The following is a 17,793-nucleotide window of genomic DNA, read 5'->3' as shown; positions in this document are numbered from 1 at the left end:
CTTCACAAACCCGTTTGGGCCATGTTTAATGCACTTCATGTTGATAAATATTTTTGCTTTCTATATCAATACGGTAAAATATTATCATATTCAAATCAATGTGACAAATTAGGCACAAAGTAATATAAAAGAAACCAAAAAAATAATCAGATTATATTACCTAAAACGTGACTTCAGTAAGGCCCTACAGTGTGTAAGCAATCTAAAAACGGTAAAAAACTATACAGGTGTATCTGAGGAGTAGCAGAACTGACCCGTATATACAGCACACTACGAGCTTTGCTTCATGTTGATTGGAAAAACCTGTTTTCTCGGTTACAGTGCTCAGGGAAATGCAGTTCACTGAAATATTAGGAAGAAAGTCCAAACTCTGGAAGAGCAGGGAGATGTTCAATCAGTGAATGAGGCGTTTGTCCTCTGGACGGCCTCCACGTCTCTGACCTCTCAGAGAAACATTAATACACACGGAGCACAGTAACACAGGACACTACGTGAATTTATTAAAGCAGCAGAGACGGACTGAGGGACCTTCGGAGCGTTTTACTGCGCTGGGCGGCTCTCACCGGAGGTACTCTGGGAAATGTGTTTACAGCCGGACGTTAAAGGACACGCTAAATCATGTCAGCAGCACACAAGGACACGCAAGGACCGTCCAGATTTCACTCTGGACATCTGACCAGACACAATAAAACCACAAACGCTCTTCTTTACGAGCCGCAGGACTCCCGTTTAAGATGAAGTTCATGGAATAAGGAAAAACACAAATGTTCTTCCATCAAACGGTTTCTGAAGGCATCAGTCGTTGTGTGGAATCACACTGAGCTTTACATCTGATGGAGTTTAATCTGCTTCAGAAGCATTCTGCATACAAAGAGACTCGAGCAGACGTTTCAGAGTCGTTCAACTCCAACTCGTTTCCAGATTTCCTCTCTATAACATCAGAGCTCATTTCATCATCTCACTTCATTTAACTTTCCAATTCTGCATTTAAATTAACTGTTTATTATTGTTTTTAATTTTTACTATTTTTTTTTTAAATACTAGAATTGTATTAGTTTAACTGAACAAAAGGAGTTGTTATGAAACACTAGGTGTTTGTTAAAGGCTTTGAACGACTGCGAGATATACAGAGTACAGTTGTTTTATTGTCCTAAAATATTTCCATTTTGAATAAATGCTGTTCTTTTTAACTTTTTAGTCAACCAAACAATACTGCAAAAAACAATGTTTTCAACATTGATAATCAGAATATTAGGATGATTTCTGAAGATCATGTGATACTGAAGACTGGAGTAATGATGCTGAAAATACAGCGCTGCATCACAGAAATAAATGACAGTGTAATGTAAAATAAAATAGAAAACTCTTATGCAGCCTTGATGAGCAGAAGAGACTTCTTTGCACATCTTACTGAGGTCAAACTTCTGAATGGCAGTGTGTATGCTAGGACAAAAGAGCAATGACGTGTCTGTATGAAATGTAATGCTGTGCACCTGACATGCGGCAGCATGAGGTAGTGAATGCTTCCCGAGTCCTTCTCCACGGACGCCGGGTCGATCAGATGACGCAGGTTCTGGTACATCAGCTCCGTTATGAACGGCGTGAAGGGAGCCTGAGACCAAGAAACACTGCATTAGTGAACGGACACAGCAATGAAAGCACAACTCTATTCATGTAACCATCCTGACACACAGCCAATGTTAATAATGGACATCATACTCATAACCAGGATTTTCTTTGGTTTTCTTCCCTCTTAAACCTTTCACTCTTGAACATCTGTCATCATCTGCTTTAGCAATAACTGAACAATGAGGATTTATGGAGATTAATTTAAACATTAACTACTCAGAATCACTGAAGGGGAAAATGGGACATTGACTGTCTCACACCCTGCTTATCTATCAAATGATTTTGCCAATTACCTATTGGGTCAGTAATTAATTACCACAGTAAATGAGCTCTACTGACGCCCTGCCTTCACTGTTATAAAAGGATGATCAGCTCTACAACTATTAAACAGCAAAATCAGCTTCTTAATCTGTCATTTTGTCTAGTTTTCCAAAAATAGATAAATAAACATCCTCAAAACAAGATACATTTACCAAGCATAATTACATGAACTATTAAGGGAATAGTTCAGGTTAAAATAATAACACCATATGACACAAAAGGTGTCATCTATATATATATATATATATATATATATATATACACACACACTTATATTTTTTTCTCCTTTTTTCCAGAACACAAACCAGTGTTTTAGTGATTTTAATTGTAGTACTGCACCATAACTATTCCACCAGCATTGCTACACTTCTATCATTTCATCACACTCCACTGAGATTGACCACATTCCTTCTCTTCTCTACATCTGAAGTATGTAGGAGCTGCGAGCGCTGGCGTGACTCACCATCAGTCTGCACATGGAGAAGAGCACACTGAAGAGGGTCTCAAGGGCTCGCATGCAGTCTTCAGTACCACTCTCACCCTGAACACACACAGAGAAAGAGAGAGGCTAAGAGAGAGGCCAACAGCTGCAAGCACATAACACGCAACACACTGCCTCTACAGTGCACTGTCACAACACCGCATCATGTGTGAGCCTGCAGGTCCAGCTCTGTGTTTACACTCGTGTTAACAGCAGAATGTACAGAGACGCTCTATGATGAGAGCTGAATATGCATAGACAAGGCAAGATAAACTGAAAAGACAAATAAAGCCCAGATTTAATGTTGATCCAGATTTATTTCAAAGAGTTCATCGGTGAGAAGCAGTTCTCTCAATATTAGAGAATGCAAATGGGCTCATGACAAACACCTGGGGCACACCTAACCTTTTTAAAAAAAGCATTTCATAAGTGAGCTAAACTGATGAGAAACGATGAGATCTAACAAAATGAAAACAAATTAGCATATTTCTAGTACTGGAACATTTGAGAAAACCTCACAAAACATGTCAAATTTTCATTTTTTAAAAATATTTCTTTATACACATTTTGTGCATAAATGTTAAGAGCCAATTTGCCTAACTTTACCATTTGCATTAATAAACCGTTCTATTATGGTTTATTAATGCCCAAGTTTATATATAATTTACATAAAATTTAGTTCACAACACCAAAATGTCTTTCATTTCAAGGGGGTTAAATAGTTTTGATTAAAATGTTTTACCTTCTCTAATATTCCCTCACATTTTCCATTAATCTTTTTTCCAAACCGCTTGTCCTATGCAGAGTTGCAGACCTCACACATATTACTCTATAATAGTGTACAAAGGAGCTTCTCCCAAAAACACTACAGCACTGTCTGCAGTACTGCATAGAACTGTTTTGCATAACTGTGGATTAATGAATTTGTTGTGGCGTATGTGCAAAATGGGTCCATCTAAACCGCAGTGACAAAGGTGATTGACATTTATGAAATACACCAAAATTGCAGCTGTAAGATTGCACCGTTGCACTGTTCATCAAAAAAGCAGAATAATACAGAAGTTGTTATAAAACACACAATCTTATGAATGATGCCACAAGTGACTGTACCAGGAAAACGAAGCAGGAAAAAGCTGGCCAAGCATTGCGTCTCCATTGCATCCTAATAAGAATGTATGCATTGATATTGGTTTTCTTTCGTTCTGTCTGTCTTTTATTCGTAAATGGACCAAGCACTGATTGAATGGAAATTTCAAAGTGCATTTTGCACAATATGGATGAATGACATTCAGGGACAAGATAACTTTCAAAAATAACAGATCTGTGTATTACGGCCTTTATAATGGTTTTCAGTTTGACTCACTTTTAGCGCAAAGATCACAAGCAAAGCGGTTTCCATAGAAAGACTAGAGGCTAGAACAAATATACTTTCTTTCTTTCTTTCTTTCTTTAGATTAATAAAGAAATCTGAAACATGACCAAGATAAGATGTTCTTGACTGTGTATCAGGGGCGTAGATTACGCGGGGGACGTGTCCCCCCCACTTTTTATAAAAAGTAAATTCGTCCCCCGCACTTTCATCGGACAGTTGTGTTCTCGACATGTTGAGGTTTTAATGGAGCAATGTATATAAATGCAGAATGATTTAAAATTCAAAGAGACAGGATCATTTATACATGACGTTTATGTTTCCATGCCAATCAGTCACTCAGTTTGTGACGTCACGACATGCACAGGCTCGCGCCCGCGGTCCCGCGCTGTATCCATCATTCATTATTAGAGGTCGAGATGAGTTCAAAGCGGCAAGAAACTCTTCACTCCTTTTTTACGAAAAAGTCAAGCAGTGTAAGTTGGCATGTGGGATCCGAATAATGTTGCACAATGTTGAGTGACTCTGCCTATTGCTCTTGTTGAATAATTAGCAAGTTTTGATGTTCATTATATGGAGAAATAAAAAGCTGCCTGGACAAACATGCACTTATTTATTTTCAGTGTATTTTTCTGTAACTCTTTTGTGACGTCTTTTATTTTAACACGTATGTATGTTATCAGAACCCTTCAAATAAGAATGAAGATAATGTTGAACTGAGATTTTACAGCGTTTGCAGCATTGTGAAGCTCTGCCAATTCTACATGATGTATTTCAATCAAGTATGCAAGCACTGATCTGATACAGGACCGATCTTAATTTAGGGCTGCTCTGTCATTATTGCACTAATTTGACGTTTTTATGTGTTGTCAAGAATGAACAAGAAACAGTCAGCCTAGGTTTGTTAGCAGAATCAGGACGACACACAGTGACTGACAGGTGAGAAGAGTGGCTTTTAACACCTGGCTGTTTTTACATTGTATATAATCTATAATACACAAGCGATTGTAGGATTATATATGGACCAATCATAGAAAACACATAATTAGTCAAATATAGAAAAATAAAAAATGACATTAGTATGATGAACAACTTCTCAGCTATCATTTTTAACTACAGTAGGTAATTATTAGCTGGCATATTGGTTGTTTATTAGTACTTAAGCACATATTTATTCTGTATTCTTCATGACCATATTCTGCATCCCATAATACCTAATACCTAAACAACTACAACGACTACCTTACAAGCTATTAATAAGCAGTAAATGAAGAGTTTATTGAAGTAAAAGTCATAGTTAATAGTGAATATGTGTTTATCATTCTAAAGTGTTAAAAAATAATTTAGGATACAAATGATTGGTTATTGTCCAGCAGTGTACTTAATGTGTTATTTTCTTCTGTATGTCACTATTCCCTGTATGTATGTTTCAAACACTGCTTTATTTGCTATAGACAGAGGCAGAAGTGAATGAGGCAGAGAGTTTCAGTGAAGCTTCAGAGGTAAAGATTATTTACAGCATTGTCTATGATAAGATATTTCTTTTAACATAGACTAATCAGACTAATGTATAATAGAACAGAACAGAATAAAGAAGTATGTGAATGTGCAAGTATCCATTATTGTGTGACATGCACTCTAAATACAACACACACAAAATACAGTTTGAAATATGTAAACAATAGTACCCTTATAAGGACATCTTTGTAATTTATACTCAAAAAGGTGCACATATAGAGTACCAATATGTACCGTAATGTACAATGATGAAACTTTTTGGGGTAAATAAGGTACAAAGATGTGCTTTTAAGGGTACTGTCCCAGTGACAAGCTGTTGTATTTCTTTCTTTCTTTTTCTTTTTTCTCTCTTTCTTTCCTTCTATTTTACAATCATATATAATAATATAATCATAAAGCATATTAAGCAAAAAGGTATGATTAAAAATAAAACCTGTCAATTAGACAAGGGTTAACTGAAAAAAAAAACAACAACAAAAAACAGGTATAACACTAGACATTCCGTCCCCCCCACTTTTGAAATGATGGCTACGCCCCTGCTGTGTATGACCCACCTTCAGCCGCTTACGGTTCGTCCGCACATACCAGTTGGTGAGCATATCCACAAACTTGACAAGTTTGGGAACCACCGTGTAGAGTCTGTAGGCTGGAAACACAAGCACACAAAAACAGATCTATTTCAGACTGTCCTTGTCGTCAAACCACTTCAAGTGTAGGAGTTACCCATTAATTGGTGTGAGAGTAAGCGCTGGTCACTCACCTCCCATCTCATCTCTGAAGAACTGAATGAGTGACTGAGTGAAAGACTGGATCCATTTATCCATGATGTTGTCGCTCACGCTGGCTGTGCTCTCGTTGTACAGGAACTCGACGGCCTCTTCCTAATGAGAGCAGACAGCAGACAGACCTGAGTGAGTGAACGAGCTTCATACTGTCTATATGTGCGCTTCATAATTTCTGCATAATGGAAGAGAAACCGATGTCAAGCACGGAGCACATCTAGACACATCTACTCTGACTCTCAAGAGGAGGTTTGGAAGAAAGAAAATGATCATAGCCAGTTTAAAATGGTGACCCAGTAAAGGAATATTTTTGTTCTTATTCACTAAAGGTCTTCTTATTTCTAGTCGTCAAACCTCATTTGAGCTTGCATTCGATTCAAATATGACATATCAAATGCACTGCAGCATGTCTGACCTTGATAATGACAAATTTCATGGTAATGTTTAGGAAAGTAGTGCTCAAGACATTCTTTCTAAACATCCACTTTCATCCTCCACAAAGGAAAGTAAGTCAGAGTTGCTGTCAGTGAAGAGAGGACCAAAAAAAAAAAAACCTGCTCACCTTCAGCGGTGCTGAGCTCAAGACGCATGAGAGGATGTCCCTAAAACATCAGACATCCAAAACTTTCTGATCGATGAACCCCTTACTTTGTTTATTACTCTGATACATTGGGTAATGGTAAAATATTGAAAGGATTTAAAATATGAATTTTACAAAATGCCTTTGCATGCTACCAAGGTTGAATTTATTTCATTTAAAATAACTTTTCTCTTTTCGCCCTGTGATGTCAAAGCTGAACAAGCTATTCCCTGCACCTAAAATGCATAATTGCAGAAAAAAAGAGATATGCTTGTATTGAACATTAATGGAGCAACAGATTTTGTGTGAAAATAAATCATACAAGCGGTTTATTTTGTTTAAAAATCGTATTAATGTATGAGGTGGCAAGAGGGGTATTGATACAAATACTTCCGCTACAATAAGTTAAGACTTGTTCAAAACAATCACTTTAGCAAAGTTTGTACTATTTTCTGATTATTTTGAAAATTTTTATATTTTTTGTTCAATAAACATACTGTCATTAAAATATGTTAATATAAAAAATATATTTTAAAATACAGAAAATAATTGTATTAATTCTGAAAGAACTGAAGGAGATCCAACAATAATTGAATATAGATTTACAGTACTATCAGCAAATTATATTTTATTATATGATATGATTAATATCATGATTTTAAATATGATGGTTTCATTCTAAACATGGTGATTATCTCTAATATCACACCCAACATAATATATGATATTTACCATCTGACTCTAACTAGGTCATGTCAACAAATGGAAAAGTCAGCGATATATTAATTATGTTAATTACTGTGCCTTTAGCGCCAACAGCAGGGCACTTTTTACCCCAAATACCATACTTTTACATATTCTTCTGTTATTTAGAGACTGTTGCTTTAATTATCTTAAACAAAACTGAAAACCGTTAAGAAGACCTTTGTCTCAAAATATATGCATTCATTTTTAGCAATCCTAATTTGCCAATTAAATCTACATTTTAAAAAACAAAATATTAGATCAAGCAAGCACAGAATCAACTTTGCACTGCTGCGTGCGATCGCGTCAAGGATCAGACAAATACACACCTGAATCTTGAAAAGAGGATGCTTTGGAAAGTGCTATCTAGTGGTTTAGAGGAAAATAATATCAATGGACACCTTTAGCCCCGTTGTACCCTAATACTTGTGTGGAATCAGTGGTGCATTTTATGTTTCAGGATTCAATGATGAACAACATTCATAAGAACAGCAGGCTCTGAGGTGCTTCAGGAGATCCGGTCAGATCCGGTCGTACCTTCTGCAGTCTCTGGACGTTCTGCACCAGGAAGCGGTAGGCGTTGTACCAGGGCAGGAAGACGTCTTTGAGCACGTCTCGAACCCCCTCTTCTTTGAAGCGCAGGTTCTCAGCACGGACCACGGGGGAGTTGATCAGATACAGTCTGGAGGGACAGAATCGATGAAATCAGAGCTGAAAGAGTAGGGATGTAACGATGCCCTGCGAGCCGGTTGAAAATCAATACAAATGTGACTCTTCAAAATGGTGAATCGCGATACAGTTGGGGATAGGAGCTTATGTGAATGTTTCTCTGAGGGGAACTGACTTAGGACCATGTGATATTTCAGTTTTTCTTTTTTAATAAATCTCCAAAAATGTCAACAATTCTGTGTTTTTCTGTCAATATGGGGTGCTGTGTGTATGAGGAAAAAAAATTAAACTTAAATGATTTTAGCAAATGGCTGCAATATAACAAAGAGTGAAAAATTTAAGGGGGTCTGAATACTTTCCGTACCCACTGTATGTGTGTGTGTATATGTATATATATATATATATATATATATATATATATATATATATATATATATATATATATATATATATATATATATGTATGTATGTATGTATGTATGTATGTATATATATATATATATATATATATATATATAGTTGAGGTCAAAAGTTTACATCCCCCTTTCAGAATCTGCAAAATGTTAATAATTGTTTACTAAAATAAGAGGATCATACAAAATGCATGTTATTGTTTATTTAGTACTGACCTGAATAAGATATTTCACATAAAAGATGTTTACATGTATAGTCCACAAGAGAAAATAATAGTTGAATTTATAAAAATGTCAAAAGTTTACATCCCCTTGATTCTTAATACTGTGTTGTTAGCTGAATTAGAGCTCTTCTCGGGTCCTAAAATCCGTACCCGACCTGAATTGACCCGAATAACTTCTTACTCGAACCCGTCGTGAATAAATAATAGTTTTTAAAAAGATAAACCCGCCCGGAAACAGACCCGATGAAATTAGGCCCGAGTCCGACCCGACCGCATTTATTTTCGAACCCGACTGGACCCGAACGTAAACGGCACTGATGTGTGCACAGCCTGCAGCCCCGCATCGGTCCGGAAAAACCCCGGGGTCCTGCTGACTGATTTGGCCACTGCTCATTACTTTCATTCAGTTTATTTGCTCGTTTATGAGCCTGTTTCCCAGAAGGCAAAAGTTAAATTTACCCTGATCTTTTATTTTCAAAATAATATCATTCAATATATCACCAACTAAAGGGGTGTAAAAGTCATGGTCATATCATATGTGAGAGTGTATAGTGTGCCCGGCCCCATATGGAAGAACATAAATATCTTATTCATTACCCATATGCCCATGTCACAACTGTGCTCGAGGGGGGATTTCAAATGGCTCACAGATTAATATTCGTATTCGTGTGCAGAAGGAGAATGTTTTGTGTTTGTGTATGATGTGTGGTCTGCTCACCGGAGCGCATCGGCGCCGTAGTTCTGCACAATCAGGCCGGGGTCGGGGTAATTCTTCTTACGCTTGCTCATTTTCTGTCCGTCGCTGCACACACAACACACATGCACACACACATTGGCAGAGATTCCAGGTCAGAGAGTGGTACTATCTTCCTGCCTGAGGACGGAGACAGTGCAGGCCAAAGTGTGTGCATTACCTCGCCAGAACCAGGCCGTTCACAATCACATTCTTGAACGGAGGTTTCCCAAACAGAGCAGTCGAGAGCACCAGCAACGTGTAGAACCTACAGCAGAGGGACACACATGACACACACATGCTGGATTTACTGCACAAACACCGGACTATGCAGAGGAAAGACAATCGACTACTCAGATTCAGATAAACAGATCCTCAAAACAATGGAAAATAACCACGATCCATACCGTAAATACAGTTCTGCTTCATATTAATCTTAATCTGTGACACTATCAATCAGACACATTCGGCTTTCTGTGTGTGTGTGTGTGTGTGTGTGTGCAAATGCATTTACTGGGCCTCATTCATGAAACACGAGCAGAACGAATGTGTGTGTAAATCATTCGTAAAGCCGTTCTGACAAACTTTCGAATTCATGAAAATGTTTGTATTTTCAAAAATTATTTTTTTTTTTAGCTAAGAGTTGATAAACTGGGTAAAACGCAGCGCTGTCCAATCAATGGAGGGGGGGGGGGGGGCAAATACCACACCAACCAATCATCCTACTTCTACAACAACAGAGAAGTTAATATTGCTGCTTACTGCATTTTTATATTCCGTAATATTCTTCAAAATGAGATGCTAGTAATACGTTGCGGCTGTGGATATTCCAAATATCAGAATGTCTCAGCTAGCTAAAAACGCTCAGCTAAACCTGAGAATATTCAAGAATATCCCACTGCGTTCCTGGACACGTAATTCTCGTAGCTGTAATTCATAGGAGGGCTTATGCTGAGCTGCACGAGCGCCCTATTTATGAATGATTGGAATTCATTAACAGACGTTTATGAAGCGGTTGTGAATCCGCAGGAGTGTTATCGGGAAGGTCCGCTTTACGTGCAAATCACTCTGAATTTACTCCTATATTTACGACGTTTTCATGAATGAGGCCCATTCTCTTTAAATACAGAGCTCAGGGTGTGCATTTTTATTTTTATACCCAGATGTTAAAGCATAAGGCTGTTTTGTATGCTTTCTGAATAAACAATTAATAAGTGATCTAAAACTGAGATTATGATGTTTGGTGGATCCATGGCAAATGTGTGGGATAATAAATGAAGAGTGTGGAATAAGCTGCAGTCCTGTGTCTCACAGCTCTGTAAATACATGCGTTATTCAACTGATACTCTATAAAGAGGTGACTCTCACGATGAAGTGTCTGGGTCAAATTTAACCCCAAAATATTAGGAAGATTTTACCTAAAGAAATTCACCCCTCTCTCCGTTTTCATTAATGCAATAAGGAAAAATCTCAACGGCATTACACTAATAGTAAAAAAATTTAATAAATCATCACAAATCTAAAAGAGCATTTCTACTAATTAATTACTGCATCCTACTATTATGATGTTTGTGTCAGAACTTATACTTTACAATTAAGCACTTTTTCCTTACAGTAATGAGAATTTAGAGGGAAATTTGTCTTAAAAAAAATAACAAAATAAATCTTAGCAAAATATTACAATAATTCAGCATCTCAAGAATACACTATTTTACAGGTTATTTCTTTTTAAATCAAGTTCAGATTTTCTTTATTTTCTTTATATTGATCCATTTCTAAGCTATTTATTCCTAATTTGTTAACTTTTATGTAAGATAAAAACACATTTCATTGCATCATGCGTTATTTACTATCTTTAAATTAAACAGTGTAACATCATGTGTGACCCTGGACCACAAAACCAGTCATAAGTGTCGATTTTTCAAAAGTTTGTTATGACAGGACAATATTTGTCTGAGATGCAACTATTTGAAAATCTGGAATCTGAGGGAGCAAAAAAATCTAAATATTGAGAAAATCTCCTTTAAAGTTGTTCAAATGAAGTTCTTAGCAATGCATATTACTAATCAAAAATTAAGTTTTGATATATTTACGGTAGGAAATTTACAAAATATCTTCATGGAACATGATCTTAATATCCTAATGATTTTTGGCATAAAAGAAAAATCTTTTGGCTATTGCTACAAATATATCCCAGCGACTTAAGACTGGTTTTCTGGTCCAGGGTCACACACACACACACACACACACACACACACACACACACACACACACACACCTGCTGTCTATAATATTAGCACTGGCCCTCGATCTATCTGTCAACTATTAGTTCTTTGGTTTTTGAAGTCATATGACCTGCACATGTGCGATCTTTCAGTGAGACCTACTCATATTCAGCTCCATGAATGAACAGGGTTTCTCACCATCCTCTGGTCTGATCGATGCCCTCAGCGATGAAATCGGCCGGGAAGGCATCCTCAAACTCACGCCTGTTCTCAAACGGGTAGTGCACCTGGGCATAGGGCATACTGCCGCTCTCGAACCAGCAGTCGAAGACCTCCAAGACCCTCTTGAGCTGCCCCTTCCCACAGCGGGACGGGATGGTCAGGCCATCAATACTGCCACACACACACACACACACACACACACACACACCTGAGTGAGGCTTCTGCTGCTCAGAGGCTGTAATGATGAGATGGTCAGGTGTCTCTGTGTCTCACCTCTCTCTGTGAAGATCAGATACTTTAGTTCCTGTCAGCTCCTCCAGCTCAGCCACGGAGCCCACACACACCACCTAAACACCGATGAAGAACCAACACTCCAGATCATCTGCCTGGACATTCAGGAGATGACCTCCCAAACCACCACGGATAAACTACAGTGGATTATTATAATTAATGGCAAAATGAATGTTTGTAAATGTAAACAGATATTTCCTACTGACACACTACAGCAGAAGATAGAAATAACTGAATTAAAACCATGTTTAGCTGCTGATATACTAGTGCTCTAATCATTTTAGCCTCCACTGTACAACACAGATATACGAACGGTCCAAGAACTATCAGACTGTTGGGGAAAATATTTCATCATCCTGAAGAAAATAAGAGTAATGTTATAAGTACTCATATAACAATAGGCACATTTCACATTTGCACATTTTAGTGCAAACTTAGCACCGGCCAAAAAGCAGGACAACCTTGATTTTCTCCAGGTGGGCAGTGAAGTTTACCATAAAGTTAGTGTGTTACTAAAAGTGAGCGGCGAGGCTGTCCCCGTTTCGGCTGGTCTCAGGTAATGTGGCCCAGATAGGGCCGCCTCGGCAGAGAGCAAGAGAACTGCGCTTTCTGACCCTGCTCTGCTCGGGGAGCCGCTGGCACTCCAGAGATTCGCTCCTGGAAACAACTCATTATGCTATTTTGAGGAAGCAGGTCGCTGTCCTTCTTTTTCAGCAGCCAGACGCCAACAACCTAATTCTGACTTCCCACAAGTTCAGCTTTTAAAGAAAAGCACGCTAATAAGAGCACTTAAAGACCATTACCAATGTTTAAGACCGTTATCCTTCTAAGAAGATTCAAATGAAGAAGGCATCAAGTTCACACAGATTTGACAAAACACAGCTAATGGCAGTTAGCGCTGGGGAGGAACATTCACAATGATTTTAGCCTTCAAATTAAGCAATATATCAATATTTTAATTCAATTTATTTATTTTTTTAATTGTCCAACTTATTCTCACAAATCAGTATTATTTAAATTTTGGCTTTTATTTTTAAATTAAGTTTAGAAAAACTATCAAAAACATTACAATACGAAATATCGGTAGTAGGTAAAAACCATTCTTGATTACCATGTATTTTTTAAACCAATCAATCAATAAATAAATAATTCTTCCTTCTGTTAATTTAAAAGCGGTGTGATAAACGCCTTTAATTTTTGTGATGACTTCTACTCTGATTATTTTTATTTTTGCATGAAATATCTTGAATCCACAATGGCTAAAAGGGTTCTGACTTTTAAGCCAGTCTAAAGCAAATACATCAAGATGTGAAATACAAAAAAGGTGCAAAATGTTAAAATGCTGATGACCCTTCACTGACCTCTTCATAGTCGTCACTGACCCACAGCGGGATGGGCGTCCCCCAGTAGCGGTTTCGAGAGACCGCCCAGTCTCGAGCGTCCCTCAGCCAGTTGCCAAAGCGCTTCTCCCTCACAAACTCAGGAACCCTGGGTACAAAGACAGAGAGAAACACCACTCTTAACTTCATAGAGGCCAATGCAGACGCGTCCCAAAAAAGCTCTTATTCTCATTAAGCTTGAATGCTTACACGTTCAAACTGGCAAGGCTTACAGTTTTCTCAGTCGCTTTGGCTCAGTTCTCAAATGAGAGGTTTTTTTTTTTTTGTTATTCCCAAAACAATAAGTTCAGATGTCAGAACAATTAGTATCTTGTTCACATCAGATATAAATTTCTTATTGATTTAAGAAAATTGCGTGTGTTTTGGCATGTGTGCAAAAGTGCGTGCAACTGTCTAAAATGTGCACAATAACAATGCACACGGTTTGTTGATCGAAACTGATGAGTTCATTCTCAGTGAAATTGTCAAACTCAATCAAGTTCGGAAGCATATAGATTTTGCCCAACATAAACACTACCAATTTTAATGAGGATGAATGCCACAACCCTAAACAGCAGCAGCTGTAGCAGTACTGTATAAATACATTTATATTTGTACAGTACATTTGTGTTACGTGTAAACTGTGAACATTCACAGTTGCTTGTTGTGGAAGAGCAATAGGAAGATATGTAAGAACGTGTGGTTGGTGGTGGTGTACTACAGAGTTGACTTTTCCCAATACACTTTTACCTACTGTTGAAATCTGTATCTAAAATGCTCAGTGTGATACACTGACAAAACTGACACTCTTGTAAAGCACAGAAAGCAGTCTGTCAACAAAAAAGAAAAAAAAAAAAAAAAGTATGCATATAACCAATATGAAATAAAATTGCATATAACAAAATGAAATTTGCTTTTAACAAATATTTCCATGGTAAAAAAAAAAATCAACAATATCTAAACATTTTGACCAGTGTGGTGCTCTCACAATGACAAAAATGCTTTTTATTTTGGTGGCATTGGCCAAGTAACTGACAAAATAACTAGGTTTTGAAGCATGAATTAAATGTTTTGGGCGAGTTACTATGTTTTGCAGTTCAGACAATTGCACTTACAGTTTAGAAAATGTGCCAAAGCAACTGAGAAAAACTGTAAAAAATGCTTGCGTAAATGATTAAAAAAATAAAAAATCTGTCATAGCAGCACAACACTGCAAGAGTTTTGAGTCAATCTCAAACACTGCAAGAGTTTTGAGTCAATCTCAAAGAAATGCCTTGGCTTAAAAAGGACTGTCTGGCTGAATTGGCATATGATGGGTGTTCCATTTACTTTTGTTATGCCTTTAATACAGGTTGTCCATCATGCAAATAGTTTCGATCTACAGACAGAAGAGACACAGATGTGCATAATCTGCATAGCTATGAAAATGAACCCGCAGCTCCTTGTAAAGGTAACACTGCCGAAAGGTAATGCAAAAAAGAACAACACAGGCCCTATAATCGAACCCTGTGGGACTCCACAAGAAATGGTTTTGAAGATTGATTACCTATTGCAAAAAATAAATACATATTTCTAAATGTCTATTTGTCATGTAGGATTTAGAGCAATTTAAAACCATCCCAGAAAAACCTAAAAAGCTTGAAGGTCTGTTAATAAGAATGTGGTGAGTGACTTTATTAAAGTTTATATTGATATTGGACCAAAATGAAAGCTCGGGGCTGCATTCAGTCAACATAAGCAAAACCATTTCTGTGTTAATGGTTTATGAGACCATTCTTACAAAAATTTCACAATATATTTTTTTGCATTCTATGTTTAGCATAATTTACACAGAAATTTGCTTTGCTTTTGTCTGATGAATAAATCCCATTATATTTCCCAGCATTCAAGTGCCCATTATTTATAACAAAAATCACTGCTGTTTCTCTAGTTTGATAGGTTGCCTCTGGACCACAAATCATTTCACAAGAAACTATTACATTATAATAGTTAGGTTTAATTAAAACACATTTATGCACACCAAGGATAATATTGTCTGAGTCAACGCAGTCTCCACCAACGACACTCACCAGATCCCAATCCCCTGATTTCTGATCACCGCCACCTGTCAGCACTAATCAGCAGGACTATATCCATGCACTCCTCTCATTCACTCACTGTCTGGTCTCAAATTTCCATGTTGACTTACCTGATCCACTTACCTTTTGTCTACTTACCAGTTGCTCCAGTGTTCCTATCTCTATTCTCCACCATCTCCATGCTCCAGTCTTACCTCCGGATCCCCTGGAAAAGGAAAAAGTACATGCACACTCAGATAAGCCCCTAGAGACATTCCCATTCCCCGCCTGCTTACCTGGACATTCTGCTCATTTCATTCCCCTCTGCTACTACTCAATAAACCTGTTAATTGTATTGCACTTGCCTCTGTATCCTGTGTCTATCTGCTGACAGAAGACCAGACCAAAACCGACGACCGGAGATGGAGTTCCCGAACCCCGCCGCTGCGGATCCCCTCGAAGAGCACACAGTCACACACCCTCTGCCAGTCCCATGGCCATCCCTGCAAACTATTTGGGTGAGGCGCTTGAATGTAGCGTTTTTTTACTCCAAGTTTCACTCTACATAGAGATGCGATCCCATAAATTTTCCAGCGAACAGGCTAAAGTTGCCTTCCTGATCCTCCTGCTAACCGGACGAGCATGACATATGACACTGTCGGTCTGGAGAGCTTTATGCAGAAGGCTGTGAAGATCTCCCAACGTCTCACGGCTTGTCAGCCGGCCATAGCCGCTCATTCTCCGTCCTCACCAGCTGCCTGTCCTCCGGTACCAGAACCTATGCAAATAGATTCTAATCGCCTCTCACGCACTGAGCGTGCGCGACGTCTCGCCACGGGGCTGTGCCTCTACTGAGGAGTTCCGGAGCACTTCATTCGGGTGTGCCCCCAACGCCCAGCGGTGAGTACCCTCCAATTGGAGCCTGCTAACTCTACCCTACCACTGCTAACGGCACAACTGCTCACCCCATGTCATTTCATTTCAGTACGCGCACTCGTGGACTCAGGATCCTCAGGCAATTTCATCTCACAAAAAAAATCCTAAAACGGCTTGATTTACCCCGCCAGAGACAGATCGAGCTGAAGATCGAGACCATACAGGTAAAACCGCTCGGGTGTAGACACATCAAGTTCCGGTCTACGCCGATCACTCTGCAAGTAGGCTGTCTTCATCAGGAGAGGATTTCCTTTTTGGTACTGGAGAGACCCACCGTCGATATCCTGGGACGCCCCTGGCTCTCTCAACATTCTCCGGTGGCCTCGAGTTTCTTTTTCGTGGGCAAGAAGGATGGAGGCTTGCGGCCCTGCATCGACTATCGGACCCTCAATGATCACACTGTCAAGCTCCCTTATCCTATTTCCCTGGTCATCGTGTACATAGACGACATCCTGATCTACTCCCGGAGCCTGGCCGAACATCGCCATCATGTGACGCAGGTCCTACGCCGACTCAGGGAACACCACCTCTACCTGAAGCTCGAAAAGTGAGTTCCACCGCCCCACGGTCCAGTTCCTCGGCTACATCCTCAGTGCAGATGGGATCCAGATGGACCAGGGGAAGGTCCAAGCCATCCGGGACTGGCACCAGCCTCAATCAGTAAAGGAACTTCAACGATTGCTCTGCTTCGCAAATTTCTACCGGAGGTTCATTCTGAACTTTAGTCTTCTCTCAGCCCCCCTCACTTCCATGCTCCGTCAGAAACCCAAGTCTCTGTCCTGGAACTCCGAAGCTCAAGCCGCCTACAACAGTGGTTCCCAACCTGGGGGTCTCGACCCCCACTAGGGGTCGCTAAAGATTTGCAAGGGGTCACCAAGCTCACTCTAGTTTGACCACAAGATGAAATTCCTGACAGTTAGTGCTACCGTTTAATATTCTGTATTATGATTAAAAACATTTATTTACCAGTATTATAAAAACTCACCTAAATACTGTCCAACATTAAGCAAAGGTAGTAGCAATCTCACACAGTCGCAGCATGCAGCGTAGGTTTCGCTTTGTTTGAAAATATGGCGGAAAGCAGTGAAAGGTTTTACAAAGGGAAATTATATGAATGAATTAGGGGTGTACAATATGACGATTTTTGATCGTGGACAATAAAATCTCTCCACAATCTGCTTTTGAAGAAATATCATAGTATTGTGCTACAGAAAATATTC

At 38.8% G+C, this 17,793-nt stretch overlaps 1 protein-coding gene across 4 annotated transcripts in view; it reads right to left on the bottom strand.

Moving 5' to 3' along the window:
- LOC306855204 (isoleucine--tRNA ligase, cytoplasmic-like) overlaps positions 1-17,793 on the bottom strand; it is an 80,847-nt gene that overhangs the window by 26,889 nt on the left and 36,165 nt on the right. For all 4 annotated transcript variants that reach the window (XM_079393696.1, XM_079393698.1, XM_079393695.1 and 1 more), the window contains exons 14-23: positions 13,563-13,689; positions 12,184-12,257; positions 11,887-12,081; positions 9,645-9,731; positions 9,449-9,532; positions 7,962-8,106; positions 6,079-6,199; positions 5,873-5,964; positions 2,414-2,491; positions 1,494-1,612 (exon numbers count right to left, since the gene is read on the bottom strand). In XM_079393696.1, coding sequence (XP_079249822.1) covers positions 1,494-1,612; positions 2,414-2,491; positions 5,873-5,964; positions 6,079-6,199; positions 7,962-8,106; positions 9,449-9,532; positions 9,645-9,731; positions 11,887-12,081; positions 12,184-12,257; positions 13,563-13,689 — 1,122 coding nt within the window. The remainder of the gene's footprint in view (positions 1-1,493; positions 1,613-2,413; positions 2,492-5,872; positions 5,965-6,078; positions 6,200-7,961; positions 8,107-9,448; positions 9,533-9,644; positions 9,732-11,886; positions 12,082-12,183; positions 12,258-13,562; positions 13,690-17,793) is intronic.

Source organism: Barbus barbus (assembly GCF_936440315.1).
Source record: "Barbus barbus genome assembly, chromosome: 35".
NCBI lineage: Eukaryota > Metazoa > Chordata > Actinopteri > Cypriniformes > Cyprinidae > Barbus > Barbus barbus.
The sequence above is the reverse complement of the archived record's forward strand: the minus strand, read 5'-3'. Positions and strand labels throughout refer to the sequence as shown.